The 26,706-nt window shown below is 37.1% G+C and overlaps 1 protein-coding gene across 2 annotated transcripts in view; it reads right to left on the reverse strand.

Annotated features, from left to right (window-relative positions):
• Positions 1 to 26,706, reverse strand: part of fndc3ba (fibronectin type III domain containing 3Ba) — a 159,499-nt gene that overhangs the window by 6,570 nt on the left and 126,223 nt on the right. For both annotated transcript variants that reach the window (XM_056235537.1, XM_056235538.1), the window contains 11 exons: positions 25,440 to 25,578; positions 24,342 to 24,413; positions 23,758 to 23,876; positions 22,702 to 22,807; positions 21,796 to 21,968; positions 20,573 to 20,686; positions 20,268 to 20,417; positions 19,028 to 19,308; positions 15,886 to 16,101; positions 2,317 to 2,483; positions 2,073 to 2,200 (listed from right to left, as the gene is read on the reverse strand). In XM_056235537.1, the coding sequence (XP_056091512.1) occupies positions 2,073 to 2,200; positions 2,317 to 2,483; positions 15,886 to 16,101; positions 19,028 to 19,308; positions 20,268 to 20,417; positions 20,573 to 20,686; positions 21,796 to 21,968; positions 22,702 to 22,807; positions 23,758 to 23,876; positions 24,342 to 24,413; positions 25,440 to 25,578 (1,665 nt within the window). The remainder of the gene's footprint in view (positions 1 to 2,072; positions 2,201 to 2,316; positions 2,484 to 15,885; positions 16,102 to 19,027; positions 19,309 to 20,267; positions 20,418 to 20,572; positions 20,687 to 21,795; positions 21,969 to 22,701; positions 22,808 to 23,757; positions 23,877 to 24,341; positions 24,414 to 25,439; positions 25,579 to 26,706) is intronic.

Consider the following 26,706-nt stretch of genomic DNA (forward strand, 5'->3'; position numbering starts at 1 on the left):
ATTCAAGAAATTATCCATCAAAAGAATTAAGTTTAAACATAATAAATGCATCCCGCAGAAGGCCTGGTTGGCACAGACTGGGGGAGAGGACACAAATCCGTGAGTACAGTTTACAAACCCGTGGGAACGGATTGCGAAAGCGTGGGCACGGTTTATGAATTTGTGGGTACAGATTGCAAAAACTGAAGGCACGGTTTACAAATCTAAGAGCGCGGATTAGGAACTCGTGGGTACGGTTTATTAATCCGTGAGCACGATTTGTTAAACCGAGGGAACAGATTGAGAATTCGTGAGTACGGTTTATAAACTGAGCGGACGGATTGCAAAACCGTCGCCACGAATTGTTTTTTTTTTTTTCAACAGGTGACTTCCCGGGCTCCGTATGCTGTAGACTTTGGTTTCCAGAAATAAATTTTTTTACCGGTCCAATCAGCGAACAGAGGGAGTGGCTGAGAACGATGACGTTGATGTAGCGCGTCAGTTTGAGTTGGAGTTCAGTAACGGCAGCGGAGAAAGACGTGAGAAAATCTATTCGGTCCGTTGTTGCAAAACTGCCGAATATCCAGAAGTTAAAGCCGGAGCAAGATCAATGTTTGCTAAGTGTTGTTGGTGGCCATGATGTTGTGGCCCTCCTCCCCACGGGGTTCGGGAAAAGTTTAATTTTCCAGCTCACTCCGCTAGTGGATGAGTTAGCTAAGGCGAACGATAGGATGCAAAGCCGATAGTTGTTGTCGTCTCCTCTTGTTGCACTAATGGAGGACCAAGTGAGGGAGGCAGAGAGGTTAGGAGTTGGTGCTGGGCAGCTCGGCGTGCACGATGATCACTGTACAGCATTTGCGGCAGATCCGAAACGACCGCAGCGGCGTATTGTTAATGATTACACCCAGCTTCGACAGTTGACTGAATACATCACTGTCCTTAGTGTCAAATATACATTTAGAATTGTTCCTTGAACTCTTAAATTCGATGAACAAAACATGCAGCTCTCGTTGACAGACATCTTATTCTAAACATAATCCTCTGATCATTCGGACTTGTTTTTTTTATTGCTTAAAACAATACACAAGTAATAACAGAAAACATAATACAAAAACAAACAAAAAATAATAATAAAAACAAAACAAAAATAAAACAGTAGGGGGATAATATAAAATAAACATGAACAAGTTAAGAGAATTACATGACACTGAAAAAAGGAAAATAATTACAAACAGATAATGTTTTTAAGGCTTTTTTTTGTTCTCAGACAACTTAATTGAAAAGAGGTATTTTTAAAATTCTTTCACAAATATAAGAAAGAGAGGTTTAGCATTTAGATATTTAGATTTATGAATATGGAATTCGGACTTGTTGTTTCCAGCCGGTTTCGGCGCATGACATACGTCACGACCACACGTTAGCGACCGACCACACGTTAGCGATTGGCTATGGCAGATCCTGAGTGACGCTGGGCAGATCCAATAGTTTTGATCTTTAACAGAGAACCCGCCTACAAGGAAGTAAACGTTTCTCAATGGAGCGAGGCCAGACTCTCTGTACAAATGAAATGTACGAGAGTCTGGTAGAACCAGGCTACTATTACGCATCTTCTGAAAAAGAACAGAATCTCTGAATCAAAACACGGGCAAAAAAATAAATAAAAAAAATGCAGTAACTAGCGATAAAAACATTGCTTATGCACATTGTGGTCTTTGACCAAAAAGATTTTTCTCAGCTTTTTGTTCAAAATGTTGCTTTTTTAATAAAACTTACCCACATTCAAGTGTTGATAAAAAAGAAAAAGCATGAAGCTAGAATTTTTGTTTTGTTTTTGTTTTTAAATCAGAGGCTGTTCTTTTTTTTGGGATAAATTTCATGCAATATATATAAAAAAAAAAGAACAGAGCCTCTGATTTGACGATACCTACTTTTTATGCAAATGAGATGAGTAAAGAGAATGTGAAGATGTTTCTGTAGAAATGAACTGAATGTGTTAAAGTGTTGCGATAAACTTTAGATGTCGTGAGATAAATCACTGGCTAATCGATAGTCCTAATCTATAGACAATTCAGATTTGAAGAATGGAATCTCACCTGTTTGTATTCGGATTCTCGGGCCACCAGCACCTGTAGGATGTAGATGATGGGGTCTCCTCTCATTGGTGGAATGCTCTCCCAGCTGACCTCACACACATTCCCTTCCAACTGTACCACTTTGGGAGCTAAAGGATAATATACAAGTTTAGCTATATAAACAACCAATAAGTATCCATCCAGTACATGAGCATATATGTGGCATGAGCATATATGTTGATGTTATTGTACAAGGAAACGTTACCCTTGAGAGCTGGAGGAACAGATTTGGTGGTATGGAAGGTGTGTATTTCAGAGAAAAGCCCTTCTCCTGCCTCGCTCACAGCTTGAATCCTGAGACAGTAGCTGCTCGACTCACTTAGTCTCTGTACCTTATACGTGTGGCTTGGGCCTCTGTAAATTGTGACAAACCTAAAACACACATTTGATTTATGTTAATGGCGCGTAATTTACCAATTTACTTCGTACTATTCAAACGTTTGGGGTTGGTAAGATTTTTAAAATATTTTTAAAATGCTTTTTAAAAGTCTCTTATGCTCACCAAGGCTGCATTTATTTGATCAAAAATGCAGTAAAAACCATAATATTGTGAAATAATATTACAATTATAAATAAATGCTTTCTAATATAATACATTTTAAAATGTAATTTATTCCTGTGATGGCAAAGCTGAATTTTCAGCATCATTACTCCAGTCTTCAAATCATTTTAATATGCTGATTTACTGCTCAAGAAACATTTCTTACTAACATCATTGCTGAAAACAGTTGTGGTGTTAATATTTTTGTGGAAATTGTGATACATTTAGTTTCAGGATACTTAAAGCTGCAGTCCACAGTTTTTCCTCTTTGTCGCCATCTCTGTTCGAAATCTACAATTTCAGTCATTCGCGGAATTATCAACTTGTCTTTACGTGAGTTGTACTTTGACACCGCACAGCGCGGATGAACACAATGTTTTGAGGAGAATGTGCGGCTGTCAGTCACCGCGCCGGTGTGGTGTTTTTTTACAGTCTATGGTGAATACTGTCATTCAGAATCACAGATTATAATTTTTGGAAGTATGATCAACATAATAGTTTTCACCCTAAAATGTCATCTGAACAAGTAAGTAACATCCACTTTTGTTCTTCTGACCAACTAACTGAAAAAAAGCATTGCAGTAAATCGCGCTGATTAAATCTAACGATCGTTTATCATATCACATCAAACCGCGCAAATTATACTTTGTTCTCAAATTGTTAATGCTAACAACGTCAGCATTGCGTGACTACATTTAAAGCCCTTCAGATATGTATCCTTGTTTTCGCATGGGCCGGTTGCAGTCTCTTCTTCCAAACTCTCAATCCAAAGTCTTTTGCATTTTACAACGGGTAAATCTGTTGTCACTGCTGATTGTCGTTTGAACCTTTCTGGTTCCGCCATCAAATTGATAAGTTTAATTATATCAAGTGCTGTGAGAAAAAGGCTATAAATCTCCACCTCCAACATCCTCGCACGCAATATAGCCTACTAGCCGAGACTCGAATCTCCCGCGGAAATCTACCAGTACCACTGGAATTAAAAACATTATTACAAGCTTACCGTTTTGAATCGAGCTAAGGCAAGCAGATAGTTTTGAACACTGGCTGGTTATGTACTTGCTCAAAAAAATATTTTGGAAAAAATTTAACCTAAAAACAGTTACGGCTATAAATAAATGGATTGTTTAAAAAGAACAGCAATAATTTGAAACTTTTTTTTCTTTTTTTTTGTAACAATCTAAAATTCTTTACTGTCAGTTTTGATCAATTAAATCAGTCCTTGCTGAAAAAAAGTATTACTTTCTTTAAAGCTCCAGTCCGTAACTTTAAGTTAAAAATAATCCAAAATAATTATATTAAAAAAAACTTATTCTGCCAGTGGTCAAAACTATCTGCTTGCCATAGCTAGATTCAAAACGGTTAGCTTGTAATAATGATTTTAATTCCAGTGGTACTGGTGGGTTTCCGCGGGAAATTCGAGCATGTCTTTGCGTCATGACGTCACACCCGTACACATAAAGAAGGAGTTTCGGCTAGCCGGCTATACTGCGCGTGACGAGATGTTTAGATGTATAGGCTTTTCTCGCAGCACTTTACATAATTAAACTTATGGCATCCAGAAAGATCCAAACAACAATCATCAGTGTCAACTGGAGATTCACCAGTTATAAAACCCAAAAGACTTCGTACTTCGGATTTAAGGTGGCTAGAGAAAGAGAAAGAAACCGTCTCATGCGAACACAAGGATTTAAACATCGGCGGGGCTTTTGAAAAGTGCGTGAACTCCGTGTTTTGAAGGGGTTCAAAACGGAAGAAGAGACGGCTTTTTTTCTGCTGAACAAGTAAGACATTTCAATAGTTCAATCGTGTAACAGTACGTTTTCTTAATTCACACAGTTATGGAGTTTCCTTTGTTGTGCCTTTCTCGTTTTGCTATTATGGAGAATATGAATTCTGAACTACGCAGGTAGCTGCTAACCATAAAACACATTAAATTTAACATTAGTCACGCAATGCTGATGTTGTTAACATGAACAATTTGAGAACAAAGTAGGCTATAATTTGCACGGTTGCTGTAAATCGCGTTGATTAAATCTAACGAAGCTTATCATGTCGAATGCTTTTTCCCCCTTAGTTGGTCAGAACAAAAATGGATTTTACTTACTTGTTCAGAAGACATTTTCTTATGAAAATTCTTATGTTGGTCAAACTTTCAAAAAGTGAATCTGTGATTCTGTATGACAGTATCCACACAGCGCGGTGACTGACAGCAGCACTCGCCTCAAAGCACTGTGTTCATCCGCGCTGTTTCATGCCGATTTACAACCCACGTAAAGATAATAATTTTCTCGAATCACTGCAGTTACAGATTTCGAACAGAGAGATGGCGACAAAGAGGAAAAGATACGGACTGCAGCTTTAAATATATATATATATATATATATACACTGTATATATATATATATATTTTTTTGTTAACATCCAAACAATTTATTTAATTAACTGCTTTGCGAATATTTTGCTGACAATTGCCACCAGTTTTAACAATGAGCTAAATTTGTCTAAAATAAAAAACAAAAATGTCAATAAAACCATAAACCAAAATGTTAAAGAATGCCCTTTTCTGCCCATTTGTGTATTTCTAAGACAGAAAAGGACACAATGACATTGTAAACTAGCCCCAGAGACATTTAACATTTAATTGAACCTTTTGTGGTTTCAATTACAATAAATTAGGAGGACATTTCTGGTACTAGCAGAGAGCTCTGGGTATCCTCATGCCATGTCCTGTCCTAGTGCAACACCATCCGTCTAATGCACAAACACCTCAGGTCAAAACAGAGAACAAAGCATCAGCTGCTATTTAATGACTGCTTCCAGGGGTATTTTGCCAATGTCAAGATTCCTGCCAGCTTGACATCGGACAAATTAGATCAAGGTAACAGACCAGTGACCTGGAGTTTATGCTTAATATTCTCATCGAAGCCTTTCAAACTCTCCTCATCAAGCTCTTTTCATCCAAGGCTGGTCTATTTTGGAATTCTGCCAAGGATCCTAGGTTCTTTATGTGCATATGAAGGAATAGCACTAAACATCAATCTTGTGCAGATCCAGCTCCAACATGTGGTGACAGATCACCTTCTGAATTATAAAATAAAATCCAAAAGAAAGGATTTTTCAAAAAGAAGATTTCTTTTTTATGTTCATAAAGAAGTGGTCTGATAATATCTGCTATTTTTCGTTTGATGGATTGGATAGTACATCTGTGGTTACTATGGTAATCTGAACAGAAATAAAATGTGTAATAGTCCATTTCAGAGCCGTGCTGAATCGAGACTCTCCCGATTGCGCAGTTGGCATCTAATTTTGATTAAGCAGCTGAACCAATCATTGTTACCATAGCAAATACTCAAAAAATGAAAAGAAAAAAAACATTTACCAAACTCTAATGCACACTGATGATGGCAATTGGATCTTAGGCCTTTAGTAAATATGCTTATCACTATAATTTGATCAGGACTAAGACACAAAGTCAAGGGGACATTATGCTACCAATTGATAGTCCTCTGTTTATGACTATGACGTTTCATTTTGTGACTTCCAGTCTCTGCACAGAATAAGATGCACAACTGAATGCCGGAAAAGCCTCAATAGCCGCGTTTCCACTGTCGGGCCAAAAGGAAGCGTGCTAGTGTGTGCCAGGGCCAGTCGCGTTTCCACTGTCACTTCCGGCACTCGCTCGGTCAACCGCCAAGGGTTTTTTGGTCAACATCACAAAAGTTAACATTTGTTGTAAAATATCTGAACACTTCAAATATTTAATATAAATTGCAGTATATTTTTTAATAAAATATTTTTACTTTATATCATCATGGTCTGTCTGAATACTCTATTCTGATTGGCTTGAAGGCATGCATTAAAACTGTTTTCATGTACAGGTATTTCCAGTCAGTTTAATCACTATTCTATATTAATGTGCTACTTTTTTACTGAAGAGCGCGCACACACACACCACTCGCACACAGAGATCGGAGACTTCTCAACGCTGCACACTGGTTTTGATGTTTTTGAAACCCGCAGTTTCACTATAGTAAAAAGAGGCTGCACAGATGCAGGTAATTCACACTCGCATATTTCTCTTTCTCTCTCTCTCTCATGGTAATTAATTCAAATAAATGCTGTAATTCATTTATTCATTATTCAATCTTACCACAATACTTTATCTCTATGTCTATGTCTGATTTAAAGCGGGCAGAAAGCTACATCCAACGAGCCATAACTGATAAAAATCTTAATTTTTACCCTTCCTGTCAAATAACTGCATTGCAAACATCAATAACAGCTTTAACCTGTCAATGCTGACAAATGACCATGGTATAAGCGGGATAATCCATGGCTAGCTTCGCATCAGGTGGCTCTTTGCCTACACGTCCTGCTTTAAGTAAGGGATAATGTACATCCAGCTGGTTGTTATCTCAGAATAAACCCCTGAAAGGGTGATAAATCCCCCGACGCGAAGCGGAGTAATTATCCCAGTTATTACACGGCTACTTGCCACATAAGTAAATAATTAAACACAAAATATAGATCAGAGTCGAAATATTTTATTAGGTATTTAAACGCAAATCTTCTGCAGAGAGAACAGTAGCTAGTGCGGCAAGTTCAAACTAGACGGACATTTAAGACATAGGGTATACAGTCATACCACTTATTACACAGCATTTCGCCGCATAAATAATTATGAAGATAAGAGATATTGATTTCAGAATAAACGGTTTTAAAAGATACTTGTTTGTATCATATAATCCAACAGTGTACAAAACAATAGTGACAAAATGGCAGGAGCTGCGTTTGTATGAAACAAGAGAGAGCGAGTCCACGATACTGGATGGCATAATTAAATAACTGTACACAAAATATTGTTTTGACTGAGTTTTAATATTTTATTAGCTCACCAAATACAAAACTTCCATGAAGAAAACCCGTTCCTAGCAAGCGTATACCGCTGCTGACTTCAGTAACCCGGATGAGCCTGCGTTATCTGTTTTCAGCAGTTGTTATCTGGGAATAACATTCCACTGGATGGCGCGATTGACCAATCAGAATCAAGTATTCCACAGAGCCGTGTAATAATATAGTTTAATGCATAGCTAGCTGTGGATTATCCCTTACAAAAACTACACCACTGCTCAAACATTTGGGGTCAATAAGAATTTTTTAAAGAAATTAATACTTTTATTCTGACAGGATGCATTCAATTGATTTTTGTAAAAGCAGTGAAGACCTTTATAATATTACAAAAGATTTATAAATGCTGTTCATCAATAAAGTAAATATTTTATTTACTTTATTGCCGAGCCTGTTGCGCTTTATTGTATATTTGGATACCGTCGCCTTTTTGAACATGTGTTTTTTTGTGTGTGTTTAAAGCTGCAGTCCGTAGCTTTTTTGGGGTTAAAAATTATCCAAAATACATATTTGAGAAAATACATAACCAGCCAGTGTTCAGAACTATCTGCTTGCCTTAGCTCGATTCAAAACGGTAAGCTTGTAATAATGTTTTTAATTCCAGTGGTACTGGTGGATTTCCGCGGGAGATTCGAGCATGTCTTTGCGTCATTACGTCACATCTGTACACATAAAGAAGAGTCTCGGCTAGTAGGCTATATTGAGTCATTACGTCACACCTGTACACATAAAGAAGAGTCTCGGCTAGTAGGCTATATTGAATCATTACGTCACATCTGTACACATAAAGGAGGAGTCTCGGCTAGTAGGCTATATTTGTGTGTGAGGATGTGGAGGTGGAGATTTATAGCCTTTTCTCACAGCACTTGATATAATTAAACTTATCAATTTGATGGCGGATCCAGAAAGGTTCAAACGACAATCACCAGCGACAACAGATTCACCCTTTGTAAAATGCAAAAGACTTCGTTCGGACTTCGGAGTGGCTACAGAAAAAAAGAGACTGCAACCGGACCCATGCGAAAGCAAGGATGCATATCGGAAGGACATTACATGTAGTCACGCAATGCTGATGTTGTTAACATTAACAATTTGAGAACAAGGTATAATTTCCACGGTTTTACGTGATATGATAAGCGATTGTTAGATTCAATCAGCTCGATTTACTGCAATGTCAGACCCAGAACAAAAGTGGATGTTACTTACTTGTTCAGATGACATTTTCCAGTGAAAATTATTATGTTGGTCATACTTTCAAAAAGAATAATCTGTGATTCTGAATGCCAGTATCCACACCAGCGCGGTGACTGACAGCTGCACACTCTCCTCAAACATTGTGTTCATCCGCGCTCTGACATGTCGAAGTACAACTCACTTAACCCTCTGGGGACCAAGGTGTTTTTGGGGTCCTTGAGATGTTTTGACATGCTCTGACATTTGTGCTTTTTTCAGTTGCTTATAAACATATTAATGGCACAGGTGAAATTACACTCTATTTAGCACAAACAGGACTACCATAATGTGTGAGCAACATGTATGTACATGTTTGTATTTTTGAGAGAATATTGTTTATGCGTGGTTATTGAAAAAACAAAAAAATAAAGTTTTTGAAATAAGGACACAAAAAACATACTAAATATGAGTCCACAAGACTTTTGACTAATGTACGTTGTTGCCTAGAGTTTTTGCTTCAAAATGATCTGAAAATCATCCTTCCTAATCATTCACATAAAACAATAGATTGTTTTAAATTGTGAAAAACATTTTTTTGTTTGCCAAGGCAATATGCGGATGGGCGGAACGGCCCAACCCCTATCATGAATAATTAAGTGGTTCTCAGACAGTGACCCTGCATAATAATGAGCCTTTCATTCAGGGGTGTCACACAAGAAAGAATGTAAGGACAATATATATATATATATATATATATATATACACTCACCGGCCACTTTATTAGGTACACCTGTCCAACTGCTCGTTAACACTTAATTTCTAAGCAGCCAATCACATGGCGGCAACTCAGTGCATTTAGGCATGTAGACATGGTCAAGACAATCTCCTGCAGTTCAAACCGAGCATCAGTATGGGGAAGAAAGTTGATTTGAGTGACTTTGAACGTGGCATGATTGTTGGTGCCAGAAGGGCTGGTCTGAGTATTTCAGAAACTGCTAATCTACTGGGATTTTCACGCACAACCATCTCTAGGGTTTACAGAGAATGGTCCGAAAAAGAAAAAACATCCAGTGAGCGGCAGTTCTGTGGGCGGAAATGCCTTGTTGATGCCAGAGGTCAGAGGAGAATGGCCAGACTGGTTCGAGCTGATAGAAGGGCAACAGTGACTGAAATAACCACTCGTTACAACCGAGGTATGCAGCAAAGCATTTGTGAAGCCACAACACGCACAACCTTGAGGCGGATGGGCTACAACAGCAGAAGACTCCACCGGGTACCACTCATCTCCACTACAACTAGGAAAAAGAGGCTACAATTTGCAAGAGCTCACCAAAATTGAACAGTTGAAGACTGGAAAAATGTTGCCTGGTCTGATGAGTCTCGATTTCTGTTGAGACATTCAGATGTTAGAGTCAGAATTTGGCGTAAACAGAATGAGAACATGGAACCATCATGCCTTGTTACCACTGTGCAGGCTGGTGGTGGTGGTGTAATGGTGTGGGGGATGTTTTCCTGGCACACTTTAGGCCCCTTAGTGCCAATTGGGCATCGTTTAAATGCCACGGCCTACCTGAGCATTGTTTCTGACCATGTCCATCCCTTTATGGCCACCATGTACCCATCCTCTGATGGCTACTTCCACCATGTCACAAAGCTCTAATCATTTCAAATTGGTTTCTTGAACATGACAATGAGTTCACTGTACTAAAATGGCCTCCACAGTCACCAGATCTCAACCCAATAGAGCATCTTTGGGATGTGGTGGAACGGGAGATTCGCATCATGGATGTGCAGCCGACAAATCTGCGGCAACTGTGTGATGCCATCATGTCAATATGGACCAAACTCCCTGAGGAATGCTTCCAGCACCTTGTTGAATCTATGCCACGAAGAATTGAGGAAGTTCTGAAGGCAAAAGGGGGTCCAACCCGTTACTAGCATGGGGTACCTAATAAAGTGGCCGGTGAGTGTATATTGTCATTGCATTCTTTCTTGTATATATATATATATATAGCCTACATGTATATATGTATATATATATATATATACACACACACACACACACACACACACGTATATATATATATACAAACAATCAAAATATAAATGAAAGCCAAAAGCACATTTTTAGTCATACCTGGAAACAAATCCTGGTCAAATGCTATATGGGCCAGTCTACAGAATTGGTTCAAAGTTACAGTTGGAAACATCTTGAAAAGAAAATAGTCTTTTCCCATAAATGTCTTATAAAGTATTATTTTTTAAAGTAGACCAATACAATAAAAATAAACCAGTCGCATTTCAAAGTCGCTCGCGAAATGACCACCAGGTGGCGCAAAGGGACATTTATCAAAACGTAAGTGGGGCTAATGTCAATTAACAGTAAGGATGAAATTCTACAAGTTATGGTAATTTACAAATAAGCCTACAACAAACATTTATTTTTAAACAAATATTTTTAAATATGCAACATGCACGTTTAAACAACAAACAATACAATCTGAACCAGCGCTTCCTGTATTGAGACATGCAGCGCGTTTCAGTTACGATCCTGGTTCCAGTGGCCTTAATACATTCACGGCTTTTTAAAATGTCACAAAGCGTTTTGAGATGGGTTTTGAATGAAATATTGAAGTTTATAATTAGGGTATTTTGGCACACCACGCCGAGTGGCTATGCATTATTCTAAAATCTGGCTTTATTCTGGCATGTTGAATTAGAGTTTGACAAACGCGGCGGCGCGTTCATTTGGATTTATTTTTCTCATAACCGCTAAAAGAACTTACTGCGTAATTGTTGGTCATACAGATAAGATATCATCTTTTAAAACTGTAAAAGGTCTAATAGCTGAGCGGTAGAACTTACGGTTCGATCATCAAGATGACACGGGTTCAAATCCCGATCAAACATGGTCTACTGCAAATTTTATATTTATTAATGCAGAGAGATTTGTCTAGCTCTAAAACTCTGTTACACCTTACAGTTTTTTGATTATATTTTTTAAAATAAAATTACCATGCATTTCCATTTTACACTAAGGAACAATAGTATCCAACAGAACGACGTTGCATATGTACCAATCGTACGAGGCTACCAATCGTAATTTCAAAATCAGTTCTGTAAAAAAAGTAATTTTACATATATAGCCTATATATATATATATATATATTTTTATTAGGCCTATTATTATTATTATTTTGATTCCCTACAACCTAGAGTTTTTAAAAACATGGTTTTAAGTAAAGTGTGATTTGCCAGGAGGGACGGGGATTTCCTTCTGGTCTAAACATCCCTGCTTCTGCTGAATTATTTGAATCCCCACACCCCTCCCTTCACAGTAATCAATGCTATAGGCTACTTCACCAATAGACCATATCAAATATAAAATAGAGATATGCAACAAGCACGTTTAAACAACGACAAACAATAAAATCAAAACCAGCGTTTCAGTTGTTCATTAGTTCAAGTGGCCTTAATGCATGCACGGCTTTTCAAAATTTCACAAAGCGTTTTGAGATTATTTTGAATGAAATATTGAAGTTTATTATTAAGTGTTTTGGCAGACCACGCCGAGTGGCCCTATGCATTTTTCTAAAGTCGGGTTTTATTCGAACTTTTGCTAACGACAAAAGTTTATCTGTCGTCTCTGTCTCCGGGAACTGCGCGTCACAAAAATGAACCGAAAGCCACTTCAGCTCAGTCACTATAAGAAATCGGCTCTGTCTAAAGCCTTTAAATGTCTAAATATTCAGGCTAATAAATGTTATCTGATTATGTAATCCATATGAAAACGAGAGGTACAGAGGATGTACTCAAACATGTAGCCTGTAAGCGCTTCCCAATGAGAAAATGACAAGGGTGAAAATCTCGCTCTAATTAAATGTAGCAGGCTAAATCGCCCTGAATTAAAATGTAAAAACAGATCAAATAATGTATTTGTCGAAATGTTGCGATATTGTTTCATTTAAGTTCATAATTATTCAATACATGTTATTTAATTTAGCAGCATTACCACAAAGCACCGTGTTTCGATATTTATTTGAATAATAAAAAAAATAAAAAAAACTTAATTCACAAATTGCATGCCTGGTTGAAAGGATCCAAAGATCCCTGTAGACTTTAATATTGAGTTGAACATTTTGTTCATGACAACAAATTAACATGCGTTTTTTCAGATTATATTTAGTTTTGCTTGGAAAAAGCTGGCCCAAACCAGTTTTATTTCATCAATTATTGAAATAATGAAATATTTAGTAATAAACTTATGACAGAAATATCACTAGGCTACATGTAACTTAAATCATTTAATTCCTTCATTATCAACACTGTCTAGAATAGCGATTTAAGTGTGAATTGCGACTTCTCTTTGTGTTAAGTCAGCCTCAGACTCCGATAGCCTGTGGGGGGTTGGAGGGACAGTTCAGTGCTGTATCGTGCGCGCAGGACAATAGGCCTAGGTGTTAATGTTCCTCTTTCATATGGAGAGCGAGGGAGACTAAACAAACTTGTTAAAAAGAGATTCAGCGCGAGAGAGGCAAAGAAAAACGCATGTTTTAATTTAATTATGTTGCTTTGGACAATTTTCGTTTTGTAGGCCTACTGTTTTAATTGTTTAATATAGCTGTCATTTCTTTGGCAATACAAATTTAAAATGTCGCAAGAATAAGATTAGCCTAGTGTTTCTTATTTTGCATCGCAAAAGAAATAAACTCCAAACCCGATGCAACCCTGTTTTAAATAATAAAAAAAAACTGTCCCGACACTTTATTTAAACCTTGAAATGTTCGAACTTGGTTTCAGACTTAAGTAATTTTAGTGTTCTTTTACATTACACAATAATTTAGCAGACTAAAGACGAGCTTCTTCATTTTCATTTTCTGATGCAATCGGCTGACAATCTTCCTTCAGTTTTTGTCGTTTGTGCAGCGGCTGCGGTTCTACAGGAATGTAGCAAATTTATGTTGTAAACTCTTGACTTTAAATAAGTAAACAGTTATAAACAGTTAGCTATTTAAGCATCAAGAAGGTTAAATATAAACGCTGTTGGCCAACATCGGTTAACAACATGTATGCTACATTGAGATTCGATCTCGGGTCGATTGAAGCTCTTCGAAGCTCGTGTTGTTGCGTTGACCACTGAGCTATCGTCTGTACGTCTGTAAATGTTTTTATTGCAATGTTTTATGTTTGCATTATTTATTCAATTTCATTTCAGTAGCCTAATTTCAGTATTGTGATTATGAATTATTTTAACTACGTTTCACTTGTTGAATTCATCTGCTACCAGCTTTCAATCGCTCTGAATGAGCCGCGGTGCGGCGGCAGATAACGCATTAGAAAGAATAAACGAACACTTTTCAGAGTCTATGATTGTAGCGCCTCTTGGCGGTAAAAGGCAGAAAATACACCCCACATTTTACCGCCGCGGTGGAACGGCTGATGTGGGCATTGTCATGGCTTGCCTCAACATTTGCGTTTGAATAGCGCGCGTCCTCCGTGGGCGTGTCAGATTAACGCGTAATGAAGTGTAATGAGCTGGGGGAAAAAATTCTGACAGCACTCTCTTTTCATACAGATTACATAAACTGAGAATATTTGTTTTTTTATATAAATTACTTCATTGAAAAGAAGAGAATTCAAGCTTCATAAAGAAAAATCTCTCGTGCCTGTATGACAAGTATTTGCAGAGTTAGAGTTAATTTTTCGGACGTGTTTCAGAATGGACTGCACTGACAGAGAGAAGGCAAAACTCGCATCATGTTTATTTTTCTTTATTTGACAAAAAGCACAAAACTTTGTTTTTATTGTGAGTATACAGAAAAATAATAGACAATTAACAGGATCGATTGATGTATAACACTTATATGTACGATCAAAATCAACAGAGTATTTTAAGTCTATTTTTCTGCTATGTGAAAAAAAAACGGCAAGAGGGTTAAAGTTGATAATTCCGCGAATAACTGCAATTGCAGATTTCGAACAGAGATGGCGACAAAGAGGAAAAACTGCAGACTGCAGCTTTAAATATTGTAACAGGTATTGTGTGTCTTAAGTTATTCTATAGTGTCATTTATATTGTAGTTATTGATTTGCCATAAGACTTGTAAATTTATTTTCTTGTTTGTATTTTAATGCTTCTTTTACATCTTGGCCAGGGGTCTACAGATGAAAAATAGCCTTTTGCTAATTCTGGCTTTTTCAACCATGTTTGCTCATGTGTTATGAAATTGCACTGTCCCCTCTTAAATAAACAAATACACAATACACAAATCCAGTGGTTTAACCTCAATATTATGAAGCAACACGAGTGCTTTGTTTGCACATAAAAACATAATTTACCACTTTATTTTAAAAAAAATGTATCTCCAATGTACATTCGCAACAACGTCTGCTCTACGCGTGCATCGTGGTGCTCTCATGAACGCGCGTTGGAGATGATTATTTTGTAAGTAAAGTTGCATTAAATTAAATGAATTCATTAATTTCTTTAAAAAGATCTTCATTTACCGAAGATTACCGAAAGTCGTATGGGTTTGGAATGACATGAGGGTGAGTAATTAATGACAGAATTTTCATTTTAGGGTGAACTATTCCTTTAAATGGTACTGTCTATGTAAACTACCCTTGGTGCATTTTTGGTAAAGATAAATGCTTGCTCCATTTGAAGCAAAACGGTTACTGGCTAAAGAGAATAATTAAAATAATTAGTAAATTAACCAGTCTAACACTAAAAGGATTTTTGACAGTGTTGGTTGGGGAATTCATTATATTTTCTATTAAATGCCCATCTGTCAGGCCTGTTGCCCACTCACAAATACTGCAAACATGCCACTCTGCCAAGGAAAACAATCAACAGTTACAATTAAATTAGGCCAAACTGAAACTTGGGTAGGTTCAAAATCTAGTGACCTGACCAATCTACAGGTACATCTATAACAGTAAGGCCTAAAAACCTATCATATTTATCTGACCTCAAAGCACAAAAAAAAAAAAAAAAGTTAAATGTTAAAAAAATATTGCTGCCATCTAATGACATTTCACCTTGACTAAATTACTTCATTGCTCACAGTGTGCTCTCAAAATGAATTCAATTTTCCTTTTAGCGGTGCCTTTATTGCTATTTATGAGGTGTGATTGAAATGAACTGACCTCCTGTTCTTGTCCTCCATCTGCAAGTTGTAGACCATCTCTTCTCCAAGCAGGCTCTTGGCATTGCTGCTGTCTCCCCACTTGAGTTTGAGGCTCTGGGGTCCTGCAGCAGTGCACTCCAGTCGGGGAGGGACAGGTGGCAGTGGCCTGGTGCGGGCCAGCAGGGGAGGGCAGAGGGGGCCGGCACCAATCTCATTCACTGCTTGAATCTGCAGACTGACAGCACAGAGAGTCTCATTTAAACCATGTACATCAGGTGATCTTTAGGGCCGGGCAATTTTACCTGTATAAACGGTGCAACGGTAGAAATACTGCTAGATACACCATTTACATTTTTGCTGATATCAGTGAGCAGGACTTCCTCATGTTATGTAAAAGTAAATATTTTAAATCAAACGGACCACCAGGCATTATCACATGGTTATTTTTGCAGAATTTCCTCCAAAAATAACTATAACAGAGCTAATGTGTGAGTCATTACACTACACTGATTCATGTGCATGTGTTAAAACCACAACATTCCCCTCCATTTACAGTGGACATTCATGCAGTAGGCAGGCAGATGACACTCTCAAATGAGCAGCTTCATCTGAATATGCATGTATGGATGGAGTGCAGGGGGTTTCAACAGGCCGAAAGATGTACCCTAGTTTTGCTGTTAACCACGTGTAACACTTCATGGCATTTCCATGGCACAACAAACATACAAAATCTGCTATAGACACTTTAATCAGTGCTTGAAGTGGTAGAAATTATATAAATACAATTTCTTGGTTATCTAAGACTGATTGCACTAAGGACGAAAGGGATAAAATATACTTTGAGTCATGATACTAAACACAATATTAAAACTTGGCAGACTTCATGACTGTAGTAAAACCAAAATAATGTTTTATTTCTCGTTTTACACAGTAATCTGTAGCTTCACCTGACTCAACCTTGAAATGAAATGAAATGCAGTTGATCTCTTCACACACTGCCACATCATGCTAAGTCAAACTCACTTGAGGATGCAAATAACTTCCTTAACTCTCCCCTTGCTAAGCTCAATCAAATTTATATTTGTCGGTTGAAAGTGCTTTGGGTAGGAGCCATTCATTCAAGGATAATGCCTTGTCATGTTATTAAATCAAATGGAACCAAAATCAATTTCTGGGTTTAAAAACAAATTGGAGGGTTGGGGAGTCTGGACTGGAATTAACAGCAGCTCTCCCACAACACCAGACTGTTTGGTTGACATTTAACTGAAAACCAAACATTCTTTAACCTTTCACAAGATTTCATTAGTCTGTACGCCCCAAATGACAAAAGATATAATCGATCTAAGAGCGATCAAATGGCCGTACAGCCTGCTTCACACAGTTCTGGCTCAAAAAATGGTTCTTGATTCACATACAGTGTGGTTCAAAAGTCTTAACTGGAGATTCAAAAACTTCTCTTCATTTTTGACCTGGAACTAAATTATGATGACATAAACGTCTTCAACCCTCCTGGAGATCCACTGCGGTGCAAAGTTTATATCAGCTTGTGATTTTCAAGGGATCCTAAAGACCAGGAGCAGGGTCGAAGACCTCTGAATCAATGAGAATTAATATTTGAGATTCTATATTACTTGAGGTCACTGATCACTTAAGCAAATCTGTTTAAAAGCTAAGCATTATAACCTTAACCCATTTGTGTGAAAATGAGGTATTAAATATACTGAACATTGTTATTTCGCCTGCTCATCCAAAGAAGCTGCATTTCTCTGAGGTTACACTGCCATTAGGTCAGTCAGAACACTGGCAGGAGATTGCCGAAATAGCCTGGTATCAGATAATGAAATCTGTGAGTGGATGCGTGCCGTCAGTTTTTTTTTTTTTTTAAATACTCCAAAAAGCAAATCAATGACAAAAAAAAAAAAAAAGAATGCTAACCGAGAGGAAGTCCAATAGCAGACAAATACAATATTATTGAGAATAAGCTTCATGACAACAAATTTAAGACACCTGGGGAAAAATGGTAACACTGTAACGTTCACTACCGTTCAAAAGTTTGGGGTTGGTAAGATAAATGTTTTTGAAAGAAGTCTCATTTTTGATAACAAATTCAAAACAAAACAGTAATATTCTAAAATATTACAATTTAAAATACCTGTTTTCTATTTTCATATATTCTAAAATGTAAGCATCATTACTCCAGTCTTCAGTGTCACATGATCCTTCAGAAATCATTCTAATATGCTGATGTGCTGCTCAAGAAACATTTCTATTGTTTTCAATGTTGAAATACAAGATTCTTTTATTAATTGAAAGTTCAAAAGAACATTTATTTGAAATAGAAACCTTTTGAATCATTCCAAAAGTTATTATGGTCACACTTCAATTTATTATGATCAATTTAATGTGACCTTGCTGATTACAAGTATTAATTTCTTTCTTAAAAAAAATAAAATAATAAATAAAATAATATATATATATATCTTACTGACCCCAAACTTCTGAACAGTAGTATAAACTGAGAGGGAGTAGGCAAGAAGAAAAGCATTAAGTGGGAAGCAGGTGGACATACAGTAAAAATCTGCAAGACCCAGTGGGATGAAACTAAAAAAAATAATAATAATAATCATACCCACGCAGATCTCTACCGGTAATTTAAAGTATATAATCAAAGCTCTCAGACAAAAACATGGGTTGCATAAGCTGTCTGATGGAGACACTTCAATGTGCACGGTGGTGGCCTCATGCAGGGATAGATGTCCTGTTATGGACACCACTTCCTAGATACACACACAAAATCTGCCCTCAGGCCTTCTCCTTTCATTAGCTACCGATTAGCATCATTAACACTCTGCTGTTTACCCACTGTCCTCCTGGGTAGGGGGAGGAAACATGCAGCGGGGGTGACGTGGTTGTGGCGTCACGCTTCGCTGAAATGGACAACTTTGCTGAATGCAAATGAGACCCGAGATGGAGCGTAACTACTCCCAGCAGGACACAGATTTGGCTCAGAGGCAATCGCTAAGCTAAGCGGTTATTAGTTAAGACTGTTGTCCCATATCACAGAAGTGCTTATGCAAATCACCAGATAAATGTGATCTAGTGGACAACCTGGAGGTGTCTGAATGGTTCATGGTTGTGTGTTTAAGTGTGTATGTACACACCTGTATTCACTGTCAGGCTGGAGGTTTTGCAGCACATGGCAGGTGCTGGTGCCCATGCTGATGAGCTGCTCTCCCAGTTTAAGAGTGTAGGACGTGATCTCCACTCCATTGTTGCAGGGCTCGTCCCATTTCAAAGCCAGACATGTGGAAGGTGAGTAGACGCCGCAATCTGTGGCATCGTGCTCAAGTACACACAACACTGAGACCGGGTCGGGAACGGTGGCAGGGGTCTGACAGCTTGTGTGCTCGCTGTACGGTCCTGCACCTGCTTGATTCACCGCCTTTAAAGAAAGGGACAAGGTTTAACTTGCAGTATAATGTGCTTTTACTAATATATTTGTTTTAGGGCTGTCAACAAATTTAATTGATATTTAATAATGTTAAAATTTAGCTGTCAAAGGTTTTGACATTTATTTAATTCAACATTATGAAGTTTTATTCACTTCTGTGTGATTTCTAAAAATAATACAGCAAATGACAAATTATGACACATTGCCAAACATAATTACACTTGGGCCTGGTATTTAGTTTCCTTTCCCTAAAAAAAATATATTGTATTAATCACAATTAAATAATTAAATCCAACAGCGCTAATGTGATTTCTGGTGCAGTGAGAATAAATGTCACCTAAAAATAAGAGTTATTCATTTTATTCTGTTTCTGTACAGCATTTTGAGCTGCATGACAATATTTCCTAATAAATAAAAATTATTATAGTGATCATAATGCTGTTAATCTTCGCCATTATAATATCATCTCGAAATGACTGTCACTAGCTCATTTATTTAAAGCATAATAACAAGAACCTTTTTACAGCCTCAGTGCGCAAGATGATAGAGTTAATGAAGCGGCACCTTTCCTTGTTCTTTTCAACTTTTCCTGTCATACTTTTACTACTCTAGTCATAATTAAATGGGCTAAAATAGCCAAAAGCAAATGCCAAATATGTTATTCAGCAGAGCGACACGCCGCAGCCATGTAAAAGTAATAATAAAACCATATTGTGAGCTAATCAGTTTTTTTACTTTTTACTCTTAAATCAAGTCAAAATCACAGGACATTTCTAATACAATTAAAAAGGCATTATGAAAGTGTAAGAAAGGTGCATTTTAGAGGCACTGTCTGTAAAACTGGCTCAACAAAACATTTCCCATCAGCAATAAATTGTACCACACTGTAAAGGAATTGTTGAACAATAACCATGGTGTAAATGAAAAGAACCCTTCAGTGACAGTAATACCTGAAGTCTGCAGTAGTAATGAGTAGCAGGTGTCAGGTCTGAGATCTCACACTGCGTGTCAGGGCCGCAGTAGATCAGCTCCATGAGCTCTTCCTCTCGGCCCCACTCCAGACGGTACTCAGAGATGTCGGCCCCTGAGCTCTCTGGACTCTGAAAGAGAGGAAGTGCATAAACAAATTATTGGCTGATTGCTTGTACTTCAGCTCATCTGATCATCAATACTGGCAGTATTTCTTTGTTGAATGTGTTAATGTATGATCTATGTCCTATTATTGATAGGCCTGATTTAAAAAATGATAAATTACCTCCCAGCTGACCAGCACACAGGTATTGGACATTAAGGTGAGGGATGGGGCCGCACATTGGCTGGGAGGACCAGCTGCGGTTGTTATTTCTGTTGGTTCAGAGAACTGCCCATACTGTGAGCAAAGGAGAAAGAGAGAGAGCAAATTAATATTCAATACATGACATGAAATGTCTCATAGGTGTATTTCTATCAGGATACAATGTGAAAAACAAATAAAACACTTAAGACCGAGCCAATCTTGCATTACACCCTTGTGAAATCAAAGCATGTTTCCAGTACCGCAATCGGATACGAGATGCATCGATTTCTCACTTTTGGGAGTTTGCCTCACACAAACAATGAAAAGTAAACAGAGAAAATAATTAAATTCAGTCTTCTGGCTCTAGAGCTGACTCTGAATGCTGTATTAACACTCCTGCAAAAGAAACAGGAAACTACTTAAATCGAACAAAGAAAAAGATAAAGGGAAAAAAAGACAGCCAGAGCGGATCTCTGCCTCCCTGAACACTGCTGGATTGAACATTGAGCATATTGAGAGAAGAATCAAGGAGAAATCCTTGACGTTGTATAGAAGTCAACTTCAGCCACATAAAATAAAAATAAAAATCATGCTTTGAATCTCTAAAATCAAATCAAAACTCTAAAAGAGACTAAAAAAACATAATTATTAGATTAAAAATGTTGAAATTCTGAAAAATTTGAAACTGAAATACAAATATAGTACAATACAAAGTTTAAATAATGACATTAGCAGTTGGAATTGAGAATCAATTTGACAAGTGGAATTGACCAAAAATAGGTCATTATTGACTTCTGTGAGTATTGCTTAATTTCTCTTAAATTTATGACTTAAAACTCAATTTCGACTTTTTATCTCAATAATCATAACTTTGTATCTCATAATTTCAACTTTTTATGTCATAATTATAATTAGACTGGTTCCTCTAATTCCAAATGGATTCAAATAATGATTGGCTGGTGTAGACGATTCATGCGATAAACAGAAGAAAGAGGTGCTGTGATTAACTGAATACTGAGCCTGAGGTGCATTATGGTAGGGATAGATCAGGATGGTTGTCTAACAACTGACTAGTCAATTAGTGCAGTTGATTAATTTATGTATGTTTTTTAATTTATTTTTTGCATTATTATTATTAGTGGCAGTGCTTTAGAAAACAAATGAAGAATCACAATTTGATTTTTGAATTGTTGAGCACTCACCCCTGCCTCGTTGGCGGCACGCAGGCGAAAGCTGTAGGTGGCGCCGGGGAGCAGACTGCCCACGGTGCACTCCAGATCAGAGCCGTGATAGACCTCGGTGGGCTCCGACTCTCCCTCCCTCATTTCCAAACTGTACTCATTCACCTCACATGCCCCCTCAGAGGAGGGACAGTCTGAGACGAGGGACAGAGACAAAGCACTTCAGTACCACAGAAATTACAGGTTCAATTCATCTTTTAGAACAAAAGTAAGGGGTTTAAGTTTTTCTAAGACAAAGCAGATTTGACCACTTCTTTACAACATCAAGCTTTACCAATCTTCACAATTTCAGTTCAAAGTTTCTTGTCCAAAAGCCTGAATCCAAAGTGTTCACTTAGAAAGTCTGGAATCAGCAGCTCCACAGACCCAGAACTTAACTCACTCCCGCTACAGCCTTTAGCTATTAACTACCTACCGATAGTTCTGGCACAGGAAGTCAGTGAGTCAAGTGCACTTCTAGAGAATCATTCTAGTCTACTACTGGAAAATATGTGTACATTGAGGATATGTAGCAAACATGGCGGGAATGTTGATCGTATGCTGTTTCTGGATATGACAAAAGGGTTTAATTTTGTGGAATGCCACAGAGGGGCTTGGTGAAATGTGATTTCACATCACCACAAATAAATGTGAAACTGCAGAGATCTTGGGAAAATGTAAATTACCAACTTAATAATGTTTCTTGATCCCGTAACTGATACATTATTGTGTTAGTGTGGGTTTAATTCCCGAGGAAATTGTCCTAAAAATTTACCTTGAATACATTGTATGTTGCTTTGTATAAAAGCACAAATGTGAATATGAAATGGAGGCTAAGGAATGAAAAACTCTCAGAAGGACCGAGAGTTTACGTATTCAGAATCTTACCCCACTGTAAGTGCACTTCTTTGTGCTTGGCTTTACCCACAATTCTGGGAGGCTGGCAACGTCCTGGAGCTACAGATAGTGTGCGCACAGGCAGACTCTCAGAGCACTGCAGGGACACAAGCATAACAATTATGTATCTATAACTGCAGCAAAAAGTATGTAATTTATACTTCCGTTCTAAAGTTTGAGGTCAGTAAGATTAAAAAAAAAAATATTAATACTTTTATTCAGAGAGGACACATTAAATTGACCAATAATAACAGTAAAGGCTTTTGTCTATTTCAAATAAATGCTGCACATCAAAGACTCCTGGAGAAAATGTATTATGGTTTCCACAAAAATATTAAGCAGCACAACATTGAGTTTTTAACATTGATACTAAGAAGAAATGTTTCTTAAGCACCAAATCAGCATATTAGAATGATTTCTGAAGGATCATATGACACTGAAGACAGGAGCAATGATGCTGAAAATTCAGCTTTGCCATCATCACAGGAATAAATTAACAGTTATTTTTAGATTGTAATATTTTTTGATTAAATAACTACAGTCTTTATGGGCATAAGAGACTTCTTTCAAGAATATTAACCTTATCTACCTCAGACTTTTGTACAGTAGTGTATATAGTGCATTTTGGACTGAATTTCTACACAAATTGGCCATAAAATGTAATCAAATCTTTATTTTCAAAAGTCACAACATCAAACAAGAAATGATATGTTTTGATTTCGTTTTCTGCTAACACAGTTTGAAAATGTCTCTCCTGAAATTTGTGCACCACAGTTACATTAGAAAAGTTAAATGGAAGTTAATTCAGTAGTTAATTCGGATTAAAATCCATACTTTTCCCACTCTGTACTATGAATATTTAAATTGTATGTTCAATAAACAGAAAAATGAATGAATAGTCTGTGTCTGTTTCTCTATTATTGTGAATTAAAATCCACATACTTTTTTCCTACAAATGTAAAGCTATAGTCTCTCATTCTTTCTAAATGCATTTCTTTCTGATGAGTCCAGATGTGGTGTACAGCTGTTGTAATATATTTGAGTTACCTGGCTGTGGCCACCCGTGCTGATGCTGCAGGTGCGCAGTCTGTACATTGTGCCGGGTTTCAAATCCTCACACTCACACTCTGTGGCAGGCCCACTGTATGCAATGTCCCACTGATTGGCTACCGAATACAAGGCGTCAAAGAGTTCAACATTTGCAGGGAAATTACTCAGTCAGTCAGTTATCCATGCAAACCCTCAACTGTTCCCAAAGTTTAATTAATCCATGGTGAGATAAAAACACATAGGTATCAATGAACATTCAAGCATTGAGTATTTTTGGCTATATGAAATTCCTTTTTAGAGAAATAGAAGCTCTGACAGCACTAATGGAGTATCTGTGTAAGAATAGAAGTACAGATGGGACAGCGTGAGGACACAAGAAGATTAATTGCGAAATAATCTTATGTTTTTCTAAAAAAAATGTTATGTGAAAAAGGGAAAAAAAGCTTTTAAAAAGACTGGATTTCTAAATAGTTTTGAAATAAAATTGAGATGTAATTAACCAAGGACAAAAACATACTTAAACATGCAGGCAGATGGTGAATGACAGTGAAGAACACAATTACATATACATTAATACATACCATCAGAATTTCCTTCTGAAATCTCCAAGAGGTATTTTAAGATTTCTGAACCTCCGTTGTCTTGTGGAGGATCTGTAGTGTGACATACAGACTTGGATATTATAAATATACACATATATGGAGATGTGCTTACCATAAAATACATACAAAAGTACCCAAACAACAGTGACTGAATACTAGCTATTATTTAAGAGTACAATAGGGTACCGTACATAACAGATAAAGCAATATAAAATTATTTTACATTTATTTTTTCCTGAGGTCCACTTAAATGTTAGTAATGTTGTTTGCACCAAAAAAACAAAAACTATTTGGTAATTTACAGTTTCACCAGATTTTTTGGAGCCAGCTTTTACTACTGTAAGAAACTAAACCTACAGCATGGTATTGTACACAGTATAACTCATATTTAAAAAGATATAAAGGAACATTTTATTTCTCATGATATGACCCTTCAGGTATTCAGATTTTTATGATGCTGTTGTATGACTGAGCAAAAACTCTCCAAGTCTAAACTTTCTGAGTCTAAACTAAATTTTAGGCATTTGCCCTTTTGAAGTTTATTGCAGCTGTCCGAAATCTATCGTTTGGTTCATTACTGCGGGGAAATAAAATTGCGATTTACTGAGAGCGCAATACAACCGCAGGCCTCGTCCTACTTTCCTTTGCAAACAAAGAACTAAACTGGAAAGTGGCAGAACTCAAGTAGCGCATCACAAAGGAAGACATCAAAATTAGGTGTATTGTGACTCACACATCAGATAGAGAAGAATATTGAATTTTTCTGATTGGTGTTTTTGATGTAAACTCCCTTTATTATTTGTTTTGCGGTCTTTTTTGTTTTTTTAGATATTTATCCTGTTGTACAGCACAATGGCCAAGTCCAACTACTGTTGCTTTTATTGAGCTATATAAATAAAAGTTGATTGATTGATAGATTATATATATTATATAGATAATATTCCGATATTTCTTCTCAATTTCCAAGATTAAAGCTCAAGCTCATTTGAGCCCCAAAGTTTGAGCTCAAATGCAAAACAGATAAAAAAGCCAGAAACCAATTAAGCAAATATATTTTCGTTGCACAAACAGCCATACCCCATTTGACACTGAAGCTGTAAGGTCTGATAGAGCCCTTGATGCAGGGTCTGGAGGGGGGTCCAGGTTTGTCTGGACTAGTGTTACACACCAGCACCTCACTGGGACTGCTTCTGCCCTCCAAGTTAGAAGCTATGAGCTGCAAGACACAAACACAAGACAGAAGAGGCTTAATTCTGTACAGTAATGACTTTTTGGCCCCTTCTTTTGTCCAGTGAACATCTTTGAACACAGAGACATTAGTGAACAGGTCTGATCGCTAACAAAAGAGCAACTAGCTCAAGAACTCTTGTTGAATTTCATAATTTGAGATATCATTAACTCATGGGTTCATTCAAATCTTCAAGTCTAACTACGAGCAATGGACCCTTTTTACATTTCACATAGTATAGTAACCTTCTATAGCAGTGAATGGGAGACGACAGCAAATGTCACTTTTGTATTCTCATCAAAAGAAAAAAAATCTGTGATAGAGTTTCCACGACCAAAAAAGGGAAAAAATATAGAGAGATCGATTGTTGACGTAGGTCAGAAGAGAGAAAGATGTCAAATTTACTGTCACTCCCTCAGCTGTTGTATTTGAAATTCCTTTCTTGTCATTTACTGACAAGGTAATATAGCACAATATATAGCGTTATAAATGTGTATTAAATTTTTTAAAGATATTAAAAACTTTACTTTAAAAATAAAATAAAAGTAGTCACACAACTATTGCATTTTCATGATCATCGTACTTGGGTACTTGAATGAATCCCTAATTTTTACATTGAAAAAAAAAAAGAAAGGTCTAGGAATGTTTTTTGTCAGTGAATCCTTACAAAAGATTTACAAGTTTCGAAAAGTGGCAAATAAGAGACATGCATGATGCATATCATCATATAAAATTACTGAGAAATCTGATCCGAAATCTTTAATTATTGATTTAGACTCATGTTCATGCACATAATATGTACGATTATCCCAAAAATAGAAACCTTTGCAAACAGCCAACTAAAGAGCTTCTGTACGCAAACAACTGATCACAACCGCAGAGGTAATGACATAACACATTTACACACTCCCATTATTTTCACCTGCCGCTTTAATGGATGCCTTCACTTAAAAAAAGACAAAAACTCACCATTCAGAGGAATTACTATTAATTGTGAAAGCACTTAAGCCAGACCCACTCACTGCATTACAGCAGCATTTAACGTGGGCTGCGGTTCACTCATAATTGGATAGAGTTCTCTAGTCTACATGAACGTGACAGAAGAAAATATTTGGG

This window comes from Rhinichthys klamathensis, unplaced genomic scaffold, assembly GCF_029890125.1.
Source record: "Rhinichthys klamathensis goyatoka isolate OS25496 unplaced genomic scaffold, OSU_Roscu_1.1 h1tg000422l_1, whole genome shotgun sequence".
Taxonomy (NCBI): Eukaryota; Metazoa; Chordata; class Actinopteri; order Cypriniformes; family Leuciscidae; genus Rhinichthys; species Rhinichthys klamathensis.